This window comes from Serinus canaria, chromosome 4 (assembly GCF_022539315.1).
Source record: "Serinus canaria isolate serCan28SL12 chromosome 4, serCan2020, whole genome shotgun sequence".
NCBI lineage: Eukaryota > Metazoa > Chordata > Aves > Passeriformes > Fringillidae > Serinus > Serinus canaria.
In genome coordinates this window covers 65,778,937-65,797,517 of record NC_066317.1, presented here as the reverse complement: position 1 = coordinate 65,797,517, position 18,581 = coordinate 65,778,937, and the positions used below count along the sequence as shown (strand labels likewise).

The following is an 18,581-nucleotide window of genomic DNA, read 5'->3' as shown; positions in this document are numbered from 1 at the left end:
AACAATCAGAGTCCTGTAACCTTAGCTGTGAGTAAAATAAAACTTATATGTAAGTTTTGGAGAAAAAAGAAATTACTTCTACTTTCTAATCAACCTGTCTGGTGTCCTGACTTCTCTTATATGATGCTCTGCAGAAGTAACTGGTTGAGTATTTTTACTTTTTCCTTAGTCATATCAAACCACTGACCCTACAACAGAAATTACTAATTAAATTACTAATAAAACTATGCTAGTGCTCATTGATTTGGCTTAGGTCCTCAGTCAAACAATGACAGCCCATTCTAAAATCCTGTATAGGGGACAAACAGGCAAACCAGAACATAGGAAAATCAAGGAGGTTCCTTAATTAATCTGATTCCCCACCTTCTCCCCCCAGTTTAGAGTTGGTCATCACTATTAAACTTACATTAACCAACCTAAATTATTTATAAAAGTGTTGGTTTTAAATCAGAGCTTTTTCCTAGAGGTCCTGCTTGTGTTCTGGAGCTTTTCCTAACCAAATGATTGTCACTGCAACTTTATTTTTTCTTCTTTGTTGCTATGCAAAACAAAAATAGCTTTGTACTACACAACACCTTATCACAGAAATCAGTCTAAAAACAATGTGTGCCAGCCCTCCTGCAGCCATATCTCCCAATGACAATAAGCTTCTGCCTTGCCTTTAAAGGATATATTCATCAGCAGGGGAAAAGGTGGCCTTGCCTGGAAATCAACTCAGTCTGTGAGCAAAGAGGACCAAGATCAAGGACACCACACAGTGGAGAGGAATATCTGGGCATCAGTTTGGTACCCTGGAAGATTGATATAAAATTTACTGTTTGTCAGAGACAAGAAGGAAATTAGATATCCCTATTAAGAAAGGCAGGAGCCCTTCCTGGATGAGCCTTTATTGGTACAGGTTATCCCAGCACATCCACCACCACATCTCTGAGGACATGCACTGTGTGCTCACTCTGCAGCAGACTGAGAACCTAGAATTGATGACATTTTTATCCTATCCTTATAGGCCAGCACATCCATTTCCATTTTACTTTTATTTCCTTTATTTAAGGTAGACATTACAAATCTCCCAGCCTAACAAAACATGAATTTCACATATCTCAGCAAGCCTAACAGCTTTCTTCACTCACCCACATGCATTGAAGACCAGAGAAATAAAGCCAGTTCCTAAACATTTTCAGTGATTCAGGTCTGAGCCCCAACAGAAATGGCATCAAAACCAGCAGCACTGACTTTCTGACAGATCCAGGGAAAAGGGCTTTCTTTGCAAAGGAAAAAATTTGAAAAAAAATTAACAGGAAAGCCAGGAAGAAAGAAAGAAATCAGACACCAGCCCAGCCCTTGCAGGCTGGTGAAACTCTTGTTACTGTGTGTTTTTAAAGCTCAAGGAAGCATCACCCATCCCCATGTGCCAGTGGTCACCTGGAGGCAGCAGCAAGGGCCATTGAGGCACACAAGAGGATTTTTTGGCAGAGAGGAAACACCTGTGGTGAGAGAAGAGAACCACGAGTTGGTAAAACAAACAAAAAGCAAAGCACACGCTGGACATTGGGCTCTCACATGAAGTTTCTGCTCACAGACCACCTGCCCTGCACAGAGAGATTTGCAATTGCAAAGAAGAATTAAACAAAGAATTGCAAAGAGAACAATCAAGCACCTGAAGGAGCCAGCTGTGTGCCAGCAGCACGTGTGCTTGGAGATAAATGATCTGTGTATCTGTGCCACGAAACACCTGTGTCCCACTTGCTGGGCAGCAAAATAGTCTGGGCTCTGCCATCCACACGAGACACCTTGAATGTGCCAAGGAGAAGGAGGCAGAATCCCTGCCAAGGAAAGCAAAGTGCAGCCTGCACCAAAAGCATGGGACTCGTCCATAACTTCTGCAGAGCTGGAGCTGCTCTGGGTGCCCAGAGGGCTGGGGACAGCAGGCTGTGGTGGCTGGTCCTACCTCAGCCATGAGCAGCATCACTGGATCTCTAGGGAAGGCATCCAGCATAAAGCCTTGAGGCACTATTAAGAACTGCTGAGGATATATAAACTCTGGACAAGACACTGATTTCTTCAGGAATCTTTTTTTTCCTCCTTATGCCGCAGATGCCGAGCATCACCTCCTTACCCAAGAGGGTCCTGATGACATCACATCCTCCCCAAAGAGTGGCACAGCCTCCCAAGCCAAGTGACAAAGATCTTCTCAGCTGCTCTGCACCAGCCCCAAGCACAGGCACCCCAGGAGAAGATGGACACCTCTCCTGCCCTGCTCCTGCTGCTCACTCTGGGATTCTGTGAGTACAGACATGGGGTTGTGCAGCTCCTTCACCAGAGGGACAAGGAAAACCCTTCAACTGAATCCAAGACATTGGGGTAAATAACTAAGGGGGTGAAAAGCAAACCGAAAAGGCTAACTTGAGGTGTGCTCAGTAAGTTTGGAAGGAAGGGTGGCATCACCTCAGCCAGAAAAGGACAGCCAGAGGGGTGGCTGCAGCACCACCTGCACCAGGAAGGGAGATGGATCCAATGAGTGCTTCCAGAGGGGAGGGAGAAGGGTGGGGAAAAAAGAGGCTTTGCAAGAAGTGCAAATGGAGTCACTTCAGAGAAGCTGGGAAGGTGTAACGTGCCTGAGAAGGCACTGGAAGGGCAGCACCCATCTTTCAAGCCCAGGTGGCTGATTGCTGAGCACCCTCCATGCACTATCCCAGCAAGGACTCCAAGAACACCTTCACATCCTCCAGACTGTGACGTCTCCCCTTCCCATTTCTACATTTGTACTTCCAGCCCATGGACAGGGAGGGAGGGAGGTTTCCTCAGAGAACCCTTTGACTCTGCCCAAGCGGTTACAGCAAGGATTTCTCTCCTGCAGGCTGCCCTGGCATTTATGGCCAGTCACTTGAGATAAAGGTCAGGTCTCCCAAGGACATCGGCCAGCTCCGGGTGGGACAGAGGCTGGAGCTGGAGTGTCACACTGACAGGAGCTCTGGGGCATCCTGGATCCGCCAGGACAGGAGTGGGACCCTTCACTTCATTGTCTTCATCAATTCCTTTTCCCGGGCCACGTTTGAGGGGAGTCAGAGAACATCCCCTCGCTTTGAGGCGAGCAGAGAGAACGCGATCTATCGGCTGGCAGTGAAATCTTTCACACCACAGGACGAGGGGAGATATTTCTGTGTGATGAGTCTCAACCTAATGCTGCACTTCAGCCCTGGCCAGCATGCCTTCCTCCCAGGTCAGCAACATCTTCACCCAGCCCTGCCAAAATGCCCAGCACCTCCTGCCCGTGCCCTTTGTAACCAGCCACCCCTCTACAAACCCCATTTCTCTGCTTGCTTGCCCAAGGCATGCTGTGACCAACCCGCTGGTCCTCCTGCCAGAGCCACCCTGCTTCCCACCTCTCCTCCTGGCACTGCTTCATGTCCCCATCCCCACTGGGCATCATCTCTCCCTCCCCACTTCCTCACCCATGGCTCTGAAGGGAGAGGATTAAAGCATTGTCCAGCACCACCCCCTCCTTCCTCAGCACACGCAGGTCCCAAAAGCACCACCAAGCTCAGGGGGCTCAGGCTTTGTGAGGATGGTGTCAGAAAGTGAGAACAAGCAGGCTGCAGATCCTTATTGTCTCTTGAGAGACCCTCCTTGGGGAGTCCCCCTCCAAGATGGGCTCTGTGAAGTTCTCCTGGAACTGAACTCAGGAGCACCTGTGCCCTGGCAGGAGAGCAGAAGGGCAGGAGAGATTTGTTTTATTGTATTTCCCTACATGCTGAATTAACTCATTTCCCTTACAGCCACCACCACAGTGGCACCCAGCACACCAGCACCCACCACCCAGGGGAGCACCACTAAGGATTCCAACCTCACAACTCCAGATCCAGGTAACCTGAATGCAGGGAGGGAGAGGGAAGGGCTGGACTCTGGTCCACTGCTACCAAGGGGGATCCTGCAGCTATTTTGGGATTGGGAGGGAGACAGAAGATCCACAGAGCTTCTTTAAGGATTAAATTCCAATATTTCATTCAACCTAAGAATGGCTAAATATGACATAAAAAGCACAGGCATGCCTGGGCACACCAGGAATATTGGGAGGGGAGAGCCTTGGGGGCTGGAGCTGCTTTTAGCCTCAGCAGGAAACATGAGAAAACTTTTGCCCACATATCCTCCCTCGAGTCCCCAGGAAAATGCTGACACCAGAACTGTCTTGAGCACTTGGACATTCCATCTTCTCTCTTCCTGCAGAGGGAAGGATGCAGGAAGATCTGAATTTCTTCTGCCACATCTTCATCTGGGTGCCCTTGGCAGGGGCCTGCCTCCTGCTCCTCCTTGCCCTGGTGATCACCATCGTGCTGTGCCAACGTAAGGCTCCCCAAAACCCTCTCCAGATCCATCTCTGTTCTGAGCCCACAGCCCTGCCCCCAGGGACATGGATGTTCTGGCAGTTTTGGGAGGCAGCTGATAATCAGAACACAGCCAGTGCAAGACAAGGACCACTGTTAAAATCAGTGCCTGTATTTTAATCCTTATCAGTAGGGTCAGGATGAGAAAGAATTATCAACTTAGAATCCCAGTCAGGAAATTATTTATCTTGGAAAAGACTTTCAAGGAAGAAAAATAGATTAGAAAGAGACAGTACTTACTCTACCAACTGTCTGGGCTCATAAATGGGTGTGTCAGAGGTTAAAGTGCCAGGGCCTGAAACATTCTGACCTAACAGAGTAAATATGCTCCAGCAGATGCTGAGAGTAGCATCTCAAGCTGGAACTAGATGAGAAACTTCATTACATTATGATCAGTGAAAAGCCCTCAGCTGTAGTTAATTTCAGCAATTGCCCACCCCTTCAGGATGGATTTTTACTTTAGCCTAAAATTAATGGCTGGGCAGCTTATTTGGCTGAATCCACCCCAAAGTAACAACAGAGAGGCTAGAATGGGGAAGAGCATTGTTACCTTGGGTGCATGTGATGTGGCATCACTGCCACTCACCTGCTGCAGAAATTATTGCTGCTGAGGGATTTTCAGCAAAGTGCCAAAGTCACTGAAGACAGCAAAAAGAAATAATTCACCCTCAGTGTCCCCAGGCTGACCCTGCTGCTGCTACTCACCTCAAAGATTAATTCATGAAAATATTTAAGTGGATTACTGGGGTAACACGAGCTGCAGCACCACTCCCTGGCATGGATTTCCTCAAAAATAAGCTTGGTTTATCTGCCATTAAAGATATCAGCTGCAGGGGAGCACCAGCCCCACCTCACTGGAGTGCTTCTTTCCTGAGCTGTCACTTGGCACCTTTGAACTCAAACATTTTCTCTCTTTTCTTAGAAACCAGAAGACGAAGATGCAGGTGTAAGAGGTGAGTGACAGGCACAGGCATTTTCCTCTTTGACTTGGCAACATCTCACCCTCAAGAGATAAGGAGGCAGGTGCCAAATAGCAACCTAAAAATTCTTCATCTGATAGAAGATGGTTGGGAGGAGCCTGAGCAATGACTTAAGGGCAAAAATGGAACAGAAGGTTCTCCTGTTCTCTATTTTTGGTTTTGTTCGGGGTTTTTTGTCTGATTGGGCTTTTTGTTTGGTTTTACAACTACTAAGTCATTCAAATCATTGAGCTCTCACCCAGCAGCAGATACAAAACAGAAGGACAGGAGGTGTTTGTGGCAGCCCAAAAGCTTTGTGCATCACCCAGTGCTCAGAACTAACCTCAGTACCTAACCACATTTCTGTGCTTCCAATGCACCATTCCCAGCTTGAGCTTGGGGGTGAAATTTCATCCCTTCCCCTCCCCAAACCATTACTGCCTGTTCAGATGTCCCCATGGTTCACATGTAAGTTCCTGCACCCCAAATCCCCCTCTGCACCAGGCTGGACCAGCAGCACCAGGGTTCCTGCCTCTGTTCCCCCCCAGGCACTGAGGAACAGCAGCAGAGAGGCTGCTGCAGCCTCACAGGACTCTCCTGGGAAACACCACTGCAGACAGGGAGAGATTGAGGGGTAACCCAGTTTCTAGGGCACACAGGAACCTTTTCCTTATGCTTTCCCTCCTGCCTCCCCAACTCAGCCTGGGTGACCAGGAAAACACAATCAGAATGAGAATTGCAATGTCCTGGTTTGGGAGAGGAAATGCTTTTTGCCCACACACATTTTGCTTCTGCAATTTGACCTCCCTGCATCTGGTTTGCTCACTTCTCCTGCTCTGAATGAAACCCCTTCTGCAGGCTTTGTGCACCCTGGGGCTTGCGGCAAGAGAGACACTGAGAAATCCCCACTACTGCTCAAGGGCATCCCAGGCTGGGCTCGTGCTTGGAACAGCTGGGTTGCCAAGAAGCTTTGGAACAGCGTGTTCACACCTCTGGAGCCTCATTCTTTGCCAATCAAAGCATCTTTTAAATCAGATAAATTCCTGCTCCTTGTTATACATCCATGGCTTTTCTAGTACAAGAGGTAATTGCCATTTAGTTCTCCAAATTAATACAGTCCCTCCCCAGCATTAGCAGGAAACGGATCCCTACACATTTATTTTTCTTTCAAAGGCAGGTTGCATTTTTGAAACTGTCTGTAAAATAGAACAGACTGGCATTTTCACGGGGATATTTATCACACCCAGAGCTTTCCTGATCCTCGTCTGCCTTTCCAGGGGAGAAATGATAAGGCAGAGCTCTTCATGCAGCCTAGTGTAGGAGAATGTTTGCATTTTTCACTTATCTCAACCCCTGTTGCCAGCTCTGTGCAAGGATGTTCTGTCTTTGTGGGGAGAAAAACACCCTGCAGAGCTCTCCCACTTTGCCCTGCTGCAGTGGGGGCCTCAGGAAATCTTCTCCTCAAGGATGGCTCTCCTTCAGCAGCCCTCAACTTGACAGAGCTCTGGTTTTAGCTATTCTACCATATTTCAGTTTTGATTTAGAGAGGAAATTCCTGCTGCTCAGAGCAGCTCCTGCTCAGTGAAAGGAAGCTCTGTGGAAGTGAACAGTGCAATTCACTCCCTTACAAAGCACTCCAGGCTCTGGCCTGCCATCCTTGCTGGCAGCACAAGGATTCATTTTCCACCACCAATTAATCTTCCCTGAAAAGGGGTGCCAAATCCCCAACTCATTAGATCTGCATAAAACTCTCAGTTGATGGAGAGCAGTCATTTTTATCATTTTGGGTGCACATTGGCTGTCTGGAAAGCCTCCTTTCAAACTTCTCTGCAGGCAACATGTTGAAATTATAACACACTGAAATTATAACACACTAACTCAAAAAAACCCCCCACAAACCCTTAGCTCTTCCTTCTTCATTCTTTTCTGAATGTAGAGAAAGGTTTAACAAGAGGACAGGAGTGTTTAGAAGTCAGAGATAAATTTAAAAAGCCCCCTTTATTTTTTAATTAATATAGGAACTGACCATCAGTGTATCTTGAGAATACCCTTCTGTTATCTGTCACTGCTTGAAAGGGAGGCAGACCTTTCACCTGCACAAAGAGGATTTAGGAACACTTTACAGCCTCCTCTTGGAGGTCCCTGGCTGCACCCAAGGCTAAAGGAGCCTTAATTGCCTTCTTGCTCCTCTCCCTTTATATCTGAGTAAACCAAACCCTCTTCTCCCTCCAGACCTGCACACGGGAAGCCCCCCACGAAACCCAGGACACCAAACTAGCACAGATCAGCATCTCCACCTCCTGGCTTCTGGATCTTCTCCTGGGAGCTGCCAGCACAGAAATCCATCTCCTACCTTATCCACAAGGCCACAGCACCTCAGCCACTCTGCCCTGACAGGTTTGAGGAGACGAGAGGGAGCACAGACACAGGGACAAGGAGCAGCAGTTCCTGTGAGCTGCAGGGTCAAGCACAGCTCCTTCCACACCCTGAGCTCCTCCAGGAAATGCCAGGGTCAAGCACAGCTCCTTCCACACCCTGAGCTCCTCCAGGCAATGCCAGGGTCAAGCACAGCTCCTTCCACACCCTGAGCTCCTCCGGGCAATGCCAGGGTCAAGCACAGCTCCTTCCAACCCCTGAGCTCCTCCAGGCAATGCCAGGGTCAAGCACAGCTCCTTCCAACCCCTGAGCTCCTCCAGGCAATGCCAGGGTCAAGCACAGCTCCTTCCAACCCCTGAGCTCCTCTGGGCAATGCCAGGGTCAAGCACAGCTCCTTCCAACCCCTGAGCTCCTCTGGGCAATGCCAGGGTCAAGCACAGCTCCTTCCACACCCTGAGCTCCTCCAGGCAATGCCAGGGTCAAGCACAGCTCCTTCCAACCCCTGAGCTCCTCCAGGCAATGCCAGGGTCAAGCACAGCTCCTTCCAACCCCTGAGCTCCTCTGGGCAATGCCAGGGGCCAAAAGCCACCTCTGCTCCCAGGGCCAGGGCTCAGGCACTAGAGCCAGGCCAATCCTGGTGCTGACACACCTCAGTGAGAAGCTGGTGAGAAATAAGGACATGAGCTGGACCTTTGCTCAAGGCTCTGTGTGATTTCCTCCCAAAATGCAGCCAGAGGTGGAATTTGCTACACAAAGCCTTAGAAACAATTATTCTCACTCAACACATCATCTTGTTGTGGTGCCTCTCTGCTAGGGCTTTGTTTCATGTAATGGAACACAAGACTGCTTTGAGAAGCTAAATATGGATTCATTGCCTTACTTTTGAGGTTTTTACAGTCCTGGGGGCTAAGGTTCACTGCTCCCCTCACACTTGTTCTGCTGCTACCCCTGATCCACCTATTTCTGCAGGAGTTTGGCCTGAGTAAGGAAAGTGGGATTTGCTTTCTTTCTGAGGGAAATGCCTGAATGATTAAAAAAATTTTTTTGCTTAAGTAGGATGTTTAACATGTTGATATTTTGGGGACATGTTATGGACTACTGTAAGTTCTGTTTTTTCAGATCTGTATTTCATGTAAATATTTCCTTCGTATACATGCAATTTAAGAACTGAGATATAAAATAAAATTATTCTAGTCAGATTCATGACCATTATTTCTTTCTTTCTTTGGTTCCTAGTCTCAGAAAAGCTAAAATCCTTCAGGAAGGTAATAAACAAGGGGTTTAAGAAATCTTGGCTAAGGGAAAAGCCAGTGATTAATACACCATCCTTAGCATTAGGGTGCAGACTTCAGCTTTCAGCTTACCACAGCCTAAAATCATCTAAAGATATCTTCCCAGGGATTTGTGATGGGCCCAGTAACACTCCCACATCCCAGGAAACTGCCAAGAAGGTGTCTGAGATAAAGAGTCTAGAATTCTTGTCACGGGGCTGATAAAAACCTGGCCAAAAAAAGGGTGGAAGAAACCCTTTGATAGTCTCCTCCTCTGTAAACAAGATGGGAAGGAGAGAAAATCAAAGAAAAACAAAGTTCTTCCAAACTTACTTGTTTTTAAGAATGAAAAAAGAAGAAAAAAATCAGGTCTAGATAAGTGTATCTAAACAATAGCAAGCAAATACTGAATGGCAATTCCACAGAACTACACACACTATGAAGATAAAAATAACAGAAAAACCCCAACACTGAGGCTGTGAGACCAATTTAATTACTGGGTGGTTTCTTATTGAATTAGTGTGAGCTAAAAATTTTCACTTAAAAAGTTATAACTCAAAGTGTCTCTGCCAAAAAGCCATAGGTCTGTCCTCATTTTCTTATATCCACTTTTTCACATCACACATCACACCAGGTTCCTGTAGCCCAGGCAGAAAGGCAGTGAGCTCCTGCTCTGGTACTGACCCCACACCCAAATCCTCTCCCAACAGATGAAGAAACAGAAGCAGGATCTGTTTGCTCTGGGAATTGTTATTTGTTTCAGAGGGGTTGTTTGTTATTTCAGAACACCCCTGATCCCTTCTAAGCCCAGTGCCAAACTCAGGAGGCTCCGGGATGGCTCCTGCCTCCCTCAGCACATCTTCCCACTCATCCTCCAACCCACACTCTGCAGGGCCCAGCTCACACAGCCCCAGTGACCCTCACACATCCCAGCAGCAGTTTTCTCCACTCATTAACACACTTTGGTGCCCAGTGATATCACCACAGTTCCCAAACCACTTTCCATAGCTCAGCTGTCAGTAGCAGCACAAAGAGCAGTGCCTGTACTCTGACAGAGCCAGGTATCAAGAGGCTTCTTGGCAAAGGGTTAGTAAAAAAAAAAAAGAAATTAAATAAAAAATCTTACACAGAAAGATAATCAACAGGAAAGCCTGTGTGTGCAAAGCTCCAGGAAATATCAGCCATTGCCCTGTGCCAGTGGTGACCCAGAGGCAGCAGCAAGAGCCACTGGAGCACACAGGGGGCTTGGGGCAGGACAGAAGGAACCCATGGTGAGACAAAAGAACCACAAGTAGATAAAACAAAGAATAAGCAAATCACAAATTCTTGACTATAAACTAATTTCTTCAGAAATTATTTTCTTCCTCAATGTTTTGTCACAAAGGCCAAGCATTGTCACTTTACCCAAGAGGGTCCTGATGACATCCATCTCCCCAAAGAGCACCACAGCCCCCTAAGCCAAGTGACAAAGCTCATCTCAGCTGTGCAGCACTGTTCCCAAGGACAGCCACTCCAGGAGAAGATGGCTGGCTCATCTCATGCTCTGAGTAGCAGCTCCAACAGCAACTGCATCAAACTCAGCAGCACCTGGCTTCTGACAGATGAGGAAAAATGGAGCTTCTTTACAAAGGTGTAACAAAAAAAAAAAAAAAACAAAAACCTGACACAGAAAAGCAATCAACAGGCAAGTTCAATCAAACACCAGCCCAGCCCCTTGAACTCTGGTGAAATGATTCTTTCTATGGATGCAAAGGTCCAGGAAGCATCACCCATCACCATGTGCAAGTGGTCACCTGGAGGCAGCAGCAAGAGCCCTCTCTGGTGAACCATAAAAGGGTTTTTTTGAAGAGCAGAAGACCCTGTGGTTAAAGAAGAGAACAACGAGTTTTAAAAACAAAGAAAAGGCAAAACACTCACTTGTGCAAGGGACAATCTTGGTTCCGGTTCCTAAACCAACTACCTTTCATGAAAAGGCTTTTGTTGAGCAATAGCAAAGGACTGAAGAAGTGCAACAAGAACAACAGAAGTACCCATCTGTGTGACAGAAACCTGTGCTTGGAGATAAACAATACACATGGATCTACACCTGGAACACCTGAGTCACTGTGGGCTCTGCCACGCACAGGGGACTCCGTGGATGTGCTCAAGAGCAGCAGGCAGAATAAACAAGAAAAGCGTTCTAGAGTCTGCACCAAAGGATGGGGCAGTTCTGTGTCGTCTGCACAGAAGCTGTGGGGAGGGAAGAGCAGGCTGTGGTGGCTGATCCCACCTTAGCCATGAGCAGCATCACTGGATGTCTAGGAAAGTCATCCAGAAAAAAATCTTCTAAGAAATGATGAGGTTAAAGGGACCCAGACTCTGGACTTGAACTGAATGCATCCTGGTGTTGGGGTCCTGATGACATCACATCCTCCCCAAAGAGTGGCACAGCCTCCCAAGCCAAGTGACAAAGATCTTCTCAGCTGCTCTGCACCAGCCCCAAGCACAGGCACCCCAGAAGATGGACACCTCTCCTGCCCTGCTCCTGCTGCTCACTCTGGGATTCTGTGAGTACAGACATGGGGTTGTGCAGCTCCTTCACCAGAGGGACAAGGAAAACCCTTCCACTGAATCCAAGGCATTGGGGTAACTAGTTAAAGGGCAGGAAAAATTAAACCAACATCGCTGACCTTGAGGTGTGCTCAGTGTTTGAGGGGGGAGAGCAGAATCACCCCAGCCAGAAAAGGACAGCCAGAGGGGTGGCTGCAGCATCACCTGCACTGGGAAGGGAGATGGATCCAATGAGTGCTTCCAGAGGGGAGGGAGAAGGGTGGGGAAAAAAGAGGCTTTGCAAGAAGTGCAAATGGAGTCACTTCAGAGAAGCTGGGAAGGTGTAATGGTCCCTGAGAAGACACTGGAAGGGCAGCACCCATCTTTCAAGCCCAGGTGGCTGATTGCTGAGCCCAGGTGGCTCCATGCACCATCCCAGCAAGGACTCCAAGAACACCTTCACATCCTCCAGACTGTGACGTCTCCCCTTCCCATTTCTACATTTGTAATTCCAGCCCATGGACAGGGAGGGAGGGAGGTTTCCTCAGAGAACCCTTTGACTCTGCCCAAGCGGTTACAGCAAGGATTTCTCTCCTGCAGGCTGCCCTGGCATTTATGGCCAGTCACTTGAGATAAAGGTCAGGTCTCCCAAGGACATCGGCCAGCTCCGGGTGGGACAGAGGCTGGAGCTGGAGTGTCACACTGACAGGAACTCTGGGGCACTCTGGATCCATCAGGACAGGAGTGGGACCCTTCACTTCATTGTCTTCATCAATTCCTTTTCCCGGGCCACGTTTGAGGGGAGTCAGAGAACATCCCCTCGCTTTGAGGCGAGCAGAGAGAACGCGATCTATCGGCTGGCAGTGAAATCTTTCACACCACAGGACGAGGGGAGATATTTCTGTGTGATGAGTCTCAACCTAATGCTGCACTTCAGCCCTGGCCAGCGTGCCTTCCTCCCAGGTCAGCAACATCTTCACCCAGCCTCACCCAGCCCTGCCAAAATGCCCAGCACCTCCTGCCCGTGCCCTTTGTAACCAGCCACCCCTCTACAAACCCCATTTCTCTGCTTGCTTGCCCAAGGCATGCTGTGACCAACCTGCTGGTCCTCCTGCCAGAGCCACCCTGCTTCCCACCTCTCCTCCTGGCACTGCTCCTGCCCAAAGGCAAACCTGACTGGGCATCATCTCCCCCTCCCCACTTCCTCACCCATGGCTCTGAAGGGAGAGGATTAAAGCCAAGTCCAGCACCACCCCCTCCTTCCTCAGCACACACGAAGTACCACGAAGCTCAGGCTTTGTGAGGATGGTGTTAGAAATTGAGAACAAGCAGGCTGCATCTCCCTCTTGGCTCTTGGGAGAGACCCCATCCACACTTGGCTCTCTGAATCTCCCCCAGAGCTGAGGGCTTTGCTGTGCACAGGAAGAGCTGTGCCCTGGCAGGAGAGCAGAAGGGCAGGAGAGATCTGTTTTATTGTATCCCCCTACATGCTGAATTAACTCATTTCACTTACAGCCACCACTGCAGTGGCACCCAGCACACCAGGACCCACCACCCAGGGGAGCACCACTGAAGGGGACTCCTGCCTGAAGACACCAGATCCAGGTAGCCTGGATGCAGGGAGGTAGAGGGGAGGAGCTGGACTCTTGTCCACTGATACCAAGGGGTATCCTGCAGATATTTTTGAGAGTGAATTTATACAGCTTTAGCAGATTTGGAAGGATTATATTCCATCATTTCATTCCCCATAGGAAAGGCTAAGGATGATGTAAAAAACATGAGCATATGCCATGCCTGGGAACACCAGGAACAGGGGAGGGAAAAGGTTGAGTCTCGGGGCCCAGGTCTGCTTTTAGTCTCATCAAAGGACACAGGAAAACTTTTGGCCACGTGTCCCCCCTCCGGTTGCCAGGAAAATGCTGACAGCAGTAGAACATCACTGCAGGCCCAGGGGAAGCTCTGTGCCTCAGGCACACCAGACAGGGCCCTGGGCAGCTCTCTTGGCTCCACAGCCAGCTGTAATACCAGCAGTGAGCACCTGGTGGACCTTCCCTCTTCTCTATTCCTGCAGACAGCAGAATGCAGAAAGACCTGGATTCCTCCTGTCTTGCCTTCCTCTGCATCACCTCAGCAGGCCTCTGTCTCCTGCTCCTCCAGCTGCTGGCTACCACCATCGTGCTGCATCAACTTAAGGCTCACCACTAGCCCCTCTAGGTGCACCTCTGGCCTGAAACCACAGCCCTGTCCCTGAGAATGTTCTGGCTGCTTTGGGAGGCATGGGATAACCAGGACACAGTTCAGGAGAAGGATCTCTGTTATAGTCACTGCCTGGACATGTTCCAGCAAATCATCTTCACACTTCCTGAGTGCCCTTCCCCTCCCAGTCCAGCTCTTTCCAATGATTTTGTAGGGAGGAGGTGCAAGGATCTGACTGCAGCATCAGGGGTTCTTTCCCAGCAAAAGGCCATGTGTTTGGCATGGGAAGCACTGCCTTGAAAATGTATTTTCTCTATTCAGTGTCGTTGAATGTGATATGTGACACACACCAAAATTAAATGCATGAACATTGAACAGAAAGCTGTTCAGAAAACTGAGCAAAAGCATTCTTTGCAATCCCTGTAAACCTTGTTATTCTTCCAAATTAAAATACTACATCCTGACCCAGAAATTAATTATTTATTGCCTGTTCTACTGCTTGAGAGCCTACAGAGGACAATTCTGTAGGGAGAAACAGGACATGGGTATTTAAATTCAAAAAGCATTTCAATAAGATAAACACATGTACAACAAAGTCCTTGCTGCTGCATGGAATGCTAACATAGGATGAACAGAGAAAAATAAAACACCAAGCAATAAAAAGGATATATTTGGGCATTAATACCTGACATTGTTAATAGTGATGCTCCACTGTGCAGTGCTGCACTAAGATCCCAGTCCTGAAGCAATACTGATCCAGGCAAGACTGATGTAGTGAAGAACTGGGAGTAGGGAATCTTTGGGGTTGGGTTTTTTGTCATTTTGTCATGTTTGCTTCTTGGTGCTTTTTCTGCAGTCTTTCATTTGCACATTTCATTTCATCTGCAGTCTTTCATTTGCACATTTAGAGGAAATCAACCTCTAAAAAAGAATTACAATGCTGACAGCAGTAATTACCCTCCTGAACACAGCTCCAAATCCACTGCACAGTGAAATCTTTCCATTTTTGACCTCCAGTAGCACTGTAACAGATACCATGAGTTAGCATAAGCCTGTAAGGGAAGGGAATTGTAAAGCAAATCCAGCTCTCCTCCTGTGGATTTTCAGTGAGGTCCTACAAGTTTGTGGACTGCTGTCCATCCCAATATACCCAGGGGGTAAAACTTGTCCTTCTGTCTCTTCTTACGCAAGGTTTTCTATCACTGAGCTCCTTAAATTTTAGTATGCTTTACAAATACACCCAGCACACTGCACTGAACAGCTCTCATTCCATTTTGGCCACAAAAGCAGCACAATCCTCTCTCCAGCAGTTAAGAATACTGAGAGGAGCAGAACAGCTTGGGGTGAGCACCAAATCAAACCCTTTGGTAGCCACTGCCCCAGTTTCTCACTGAATACCCCAAAAATTACCAACGTCACCACAGAAGGCTCCAGCAGAGGCAGTGACCCAGCAGAGCTCTCCAAAGCAACACTGACTTTCCTTCCAGACAGTCCCTTGATCAGCTTGTGTTCCAGCCCAGCTGCACCCAGCACTGCACCTTGCATTTAAAAGAGCCTGTAAAGTTTTCCACCAACAGGTAGAGCTGAGGAACAATCTCTATATTCCAGTTACAATCTGGATTTTCTTTAGTAGACTTTGCACCTCTACTAATAAGGTACCAGTAGAAGGCAAAACCAAAACATCTTTTGCACCAAAATGTTAAGAAGCAATTGCAAATATGAGTGCAGCAGGGAGAAGGGAAAATGCCAAGAGCAACTCCAGCCCTGCATGCACACACCTCTAGCAAATCATGCAAGTTCAGGGCAAACTGGCTGGGTTTGTGGCAATGTCTGAGCAAGGAGCCTGGACTGCTGCTTGCACTAATAAAAAGAGGAGAACTGGCTGAGCTGGAGTGCAGAGAAGCAGCTCAAGGGTGCTTGTTAGTGCAAGCAGGAAGCTGTTGTTGGACAGGCCCTACAGATCTGACAGCTTTTGGTTACAGCACATGGAAGAGGTTCCAGCTGCAGTGAGCTGACAGAGCAGGGTGCAGAAGCTGGAAGCTGTCACAGGGCAAACTGGAGTCTGGCATGGAGAATGCCATTCAAAGAGGAGCAGAAGAAATGCATTTGTTCAGAGGTTAAGGTTACCTAATTGCACACTTGCTCCAAACTAATAATGGAGTAGCTCATAACTCAGGATCTGATGGGCTGAAGACAAACAAGCCAGGAGTTAACACTTCATGGTGGGGAGAGCAAGAGCTGGTGCACAATTTAATCATAACCTAAACTAACGAAGGAAAAAAAAGAGTACAAAATGGTTGCTGAAAAAGCCTATGAAGATGAGGAAGGCATCAGATGCCCCCAAAACACAGAGCATCGAGAATTTGTTGACAGACCCCTGCTTTTACACCACACAGAGCTTCACTTATTCAGTAAACATTTCTGAGTGAGAAAGGAAAATAAACTCCAGATACGTAATACAGCCAAGATTACCCCACCAGAGCCAGCAACTGGACTGGTCAGTTGAAGTCAAAAAGCTCTGTCTGTCCAAGCCTGTATTTGACAGATGACCTGTCACAGTTACCTAAGCTCCTCCCAGACTCCTCAGACTAATTCTGTGGTGCATTTTGTGCAAGTGCTTGGAAGCCACCCCCAAATTCATGCCCTTGTTGCTGCTTCTGCAGCATTCAACACAGAAAAGCCAATTAAGGCAGGGGGAAAAGTACAGAAACCTCTGGAAGAACAGTAAATAGACAGTGAAACACAACCATCCTGTAAGTAGGTTTCTTCCTTCTGATTCATCTGACATCAAATCATGCAGGGTCAGCACTACCTATCCATCACCAGCTTCCCATCCTGAACTGTGCTGAATAAATTAAATATGTGTAGATTTTTGTCATGGCAGATCAACCACATTTGTTTGTGTTTCACATTCCTGGAAACCTCCCACATAACTTAGAAACCTTGGAAAACAGTGGATTTGCTCTCAGTTCTGAGGGGAAAGAACTGTCAGTCAAAAAAGCTACATTCAAATATTTAATTCCTCTCCCCACAGGCAAATATCTCATGGATGATGCTCAAGACTTGAACTGAAACATTATTTGCACCTTCCCCATCCCTTTTCTCCAGCCAAAGGAAAAGTCTAAGCCATAACCTGACACTTAGTAAGAAGAAAGAAACCAACAATGAGGATGTTGGTTGTCAGCAGGTCTGAAAATAAACACCAGGCAGAGGAAATGCAGGAGAAAAGGGATCTCCTTTCAAAGGCCAAACTCAGGGAAGGTTTGCTCACTGCAGCCCAGGTCACAGCACCCACCAGTCTTTGTTCCACTCTGCACTGCTGTTTTAAAACACCCTCCAGAAAGTGAAAAGTTCTGAGGTGGGACAGGAACTGGACAACACTTCAGGGCTTTTGCATTTGAAAACACAGATACAGCTGTCCTGTGAAAATTACTACAAGCCAGTGTGATCTGAAATCCCAGTTCCTACAAACAGACCCTGCAGGACTCAGTAAGAGCTTACAGGAGGCTGTGAACAGCTGCAGTTCCTGTATTTCTCTACAGGACTGCTAGCTTAATGCACACTTGGAAGTCATAAAGAAAGATTAAGTCACTCTTCATGTCACATATGTACATTTTTGTAAACCACTCATCCTTTTTACATATTAAGGCCTGAATTAAATTCAGAGTAGTGATGTAAAACCACATTACAGCTTTACTCACTACAAATCATTGCTGCCAGACTCTTTTTTTTTAAATTTCATTTCTAAAGCTTCTTTCCCTACACTTCAGTCTCCTACTCACAAAAGGGAAGGAGCAAGGGTTGGGATGGATTAAGGACCATGTTATCCCTCCCTGCCTAAGAGACAAATCAACCTCTGAAGTGATAAGCACAGAAAGAAAAACTGTACCTTTCAGTGGGCAAACAAATCTTGCAAGCAAAATCTAACCCAAACTTACTGCCTTTACCTTGGCAGGCTGGCTCTGAGTGATAAGTAACTTCAACCTTGAATTTTAGCAGCAGCCATCCTGTAAAGTGTCAAGAAGAATAATTCAAAGCAATAGGATGGAGACAGATCTAAGCTAACAGAGATCAGAAGCTCTGACTCATTACTGGGAACACACAGCATCCACTTCAGCTTCCCCACAGGAGTAGACTGAAATCAATGTTTCCACAGAGGAACACTGCTTTTAGGAGGGAAGACTGTTAGTTCATCCATGCCTAGCTGCAATGTGCAGCGCTGAGGTCACAGCAGGAAAAGACTTAATTAAAAATACTTCAGAGAGCAGACGAACATCAGAGTACTAACAGGAGGTGAGAACATGAACTTTGTGTAAATGACAACCAAAAATGAACAATACCCGTGAAGTTTACAAAGGCTATGTGCTACTTTCCTTTCCTACTCTTTTTAAGTTTTGATAATGCTTTATAACACAAGTCAGACCTGAAACACCACAAGAACACATCGCAATACATTTCCTATTTAAGGCATTTGCAAAAATCAAAATCCAACTCTATTAATAGACATTGAACTGACACAAACAAGCTGCTGCTATGAAAATCAAGTTTATAAACATCCATTACTTTCAAAGCACCCATAAGTTAAACTTTATATAAGGATGGTCAAGAAATTCTTGACTGGATGCCCATCCACACCACTACCTTGGGTGCACTTGCTCAGAGCTGCTGCTCTGACAGCTTGCAAAGGGGAGGAGCAGCAGCTGCCAGCCCAGCAAAGCCCAAGGACTGACAGGCTGATCTGGATACAGATACAAACACACTGAGTGTCTTTACTCCCATCCTACAGCACTAAAAAGCACCTGGGACACACAGGACTACTTCCAGGACTAGTCCAAGGCTTCACAATCTGGTCCAAAAGTGAAATGGAG

The 18,581-nt window shown here is 47.3% G+C and overlaps 2 protein-coding genes across 2 annotated transcripts; both read left to right on the top strand.

The window, feature by feature from the left end:
- Window positions 1-1,939: 1,939 nt before the first annotated feature.
- On the top strand, window positions 1,940-8,916 carry LOC103826105 (T-cell surface glycoprotein CD8 alpha chain-like). The gene is made up of 6 exons (XM_050974038.1): window positions 1,940-2,282; window positions 2,858-3,220; window positions 3,777-3,863; window positions 4,225-4,341; window positions 5,305-5,335; window positions 7,574-8,916. Exons 1-6 carry the CDS (start codon window positions 2,237-2,239, stop codon window positions 7,617-7,619), a joined length of 690 nt encoding a protein of 229 aa, XP_050829995.1. The 5' UTR covers window positions 1,940-2,236; the 3' UTR covers window positions 7,620-8,916.
- Window positions 8,917-11,441: 2,525 nt separating this feature from the next.
- LOC103826106 (T-cell surface glycoprotein CD8 alpha chain-like) lies at window positions 11,442-13,722 on the top strand. Its single transcript, XM_050974084.1, has 4 exons — window positions 11,442-11,534; window positions 12,118-12,480; window positions 13,033-13,122; window positions 13,589-13,722. The coding sequence occupies exons 1-4, from the start codon at window positions 11,489-11,491 to the stop codon at window positions 13,720-13,722; spliced, it is 633 nt and encodes a 210-aa protein (XP_050830041.1). The 5' UTR covers window positions 11,442-11,488.
- The last annotated feature ends 4,859 nt before the right edge of the window (window positions 13,723-18,581 follow it).

Bases quoted from the DNA above. Each gene is read 5' to 3' on its own strand.
- LOC103826105 (XM_050974038.1), top strand. From the start codon at position 2,237: ATGGACACCTCTCCTGCCCTGCTCCTGCTGCTCACTCTGGGATTCT. The intron at 2,283-2,857 runs GTGAGTACAGAC...TCTCTCCTGCAG, and splicing joins GCTGCTCACTCTGGGATTCT to GCTGCCCTGGCATTTATGGC. The intron at 3,864-4,224 runs GTAACCTGAATG...CTCTTCCTGCAG, and splicing joins CCTCACAACTCCAGATCCAG to AGGGAAGGATGCAGGAAGAT.
- LOC103826106 (XM_050974084.1), top strand. From the start codon at position 11,489: ATGGACACCTCTCCTGCCCTGCTCCTGCTGCTCACTCTGGGATTCT. The intron at 12,481-13,032 runs GTCAGCAACATC...TTTCACTTACAG, and splicing joins CCAGCGTGCCTTCCTCCCAG to CCACCACTGCAGTGGCACCC. The intron at 13,123-13,588 runs GTAGCCTGGATG...CTATTCCTGCAG, and splicing joins CCTGAAGACACCAGATCCAG to ACAGCAGAATGCAGAAAGAC.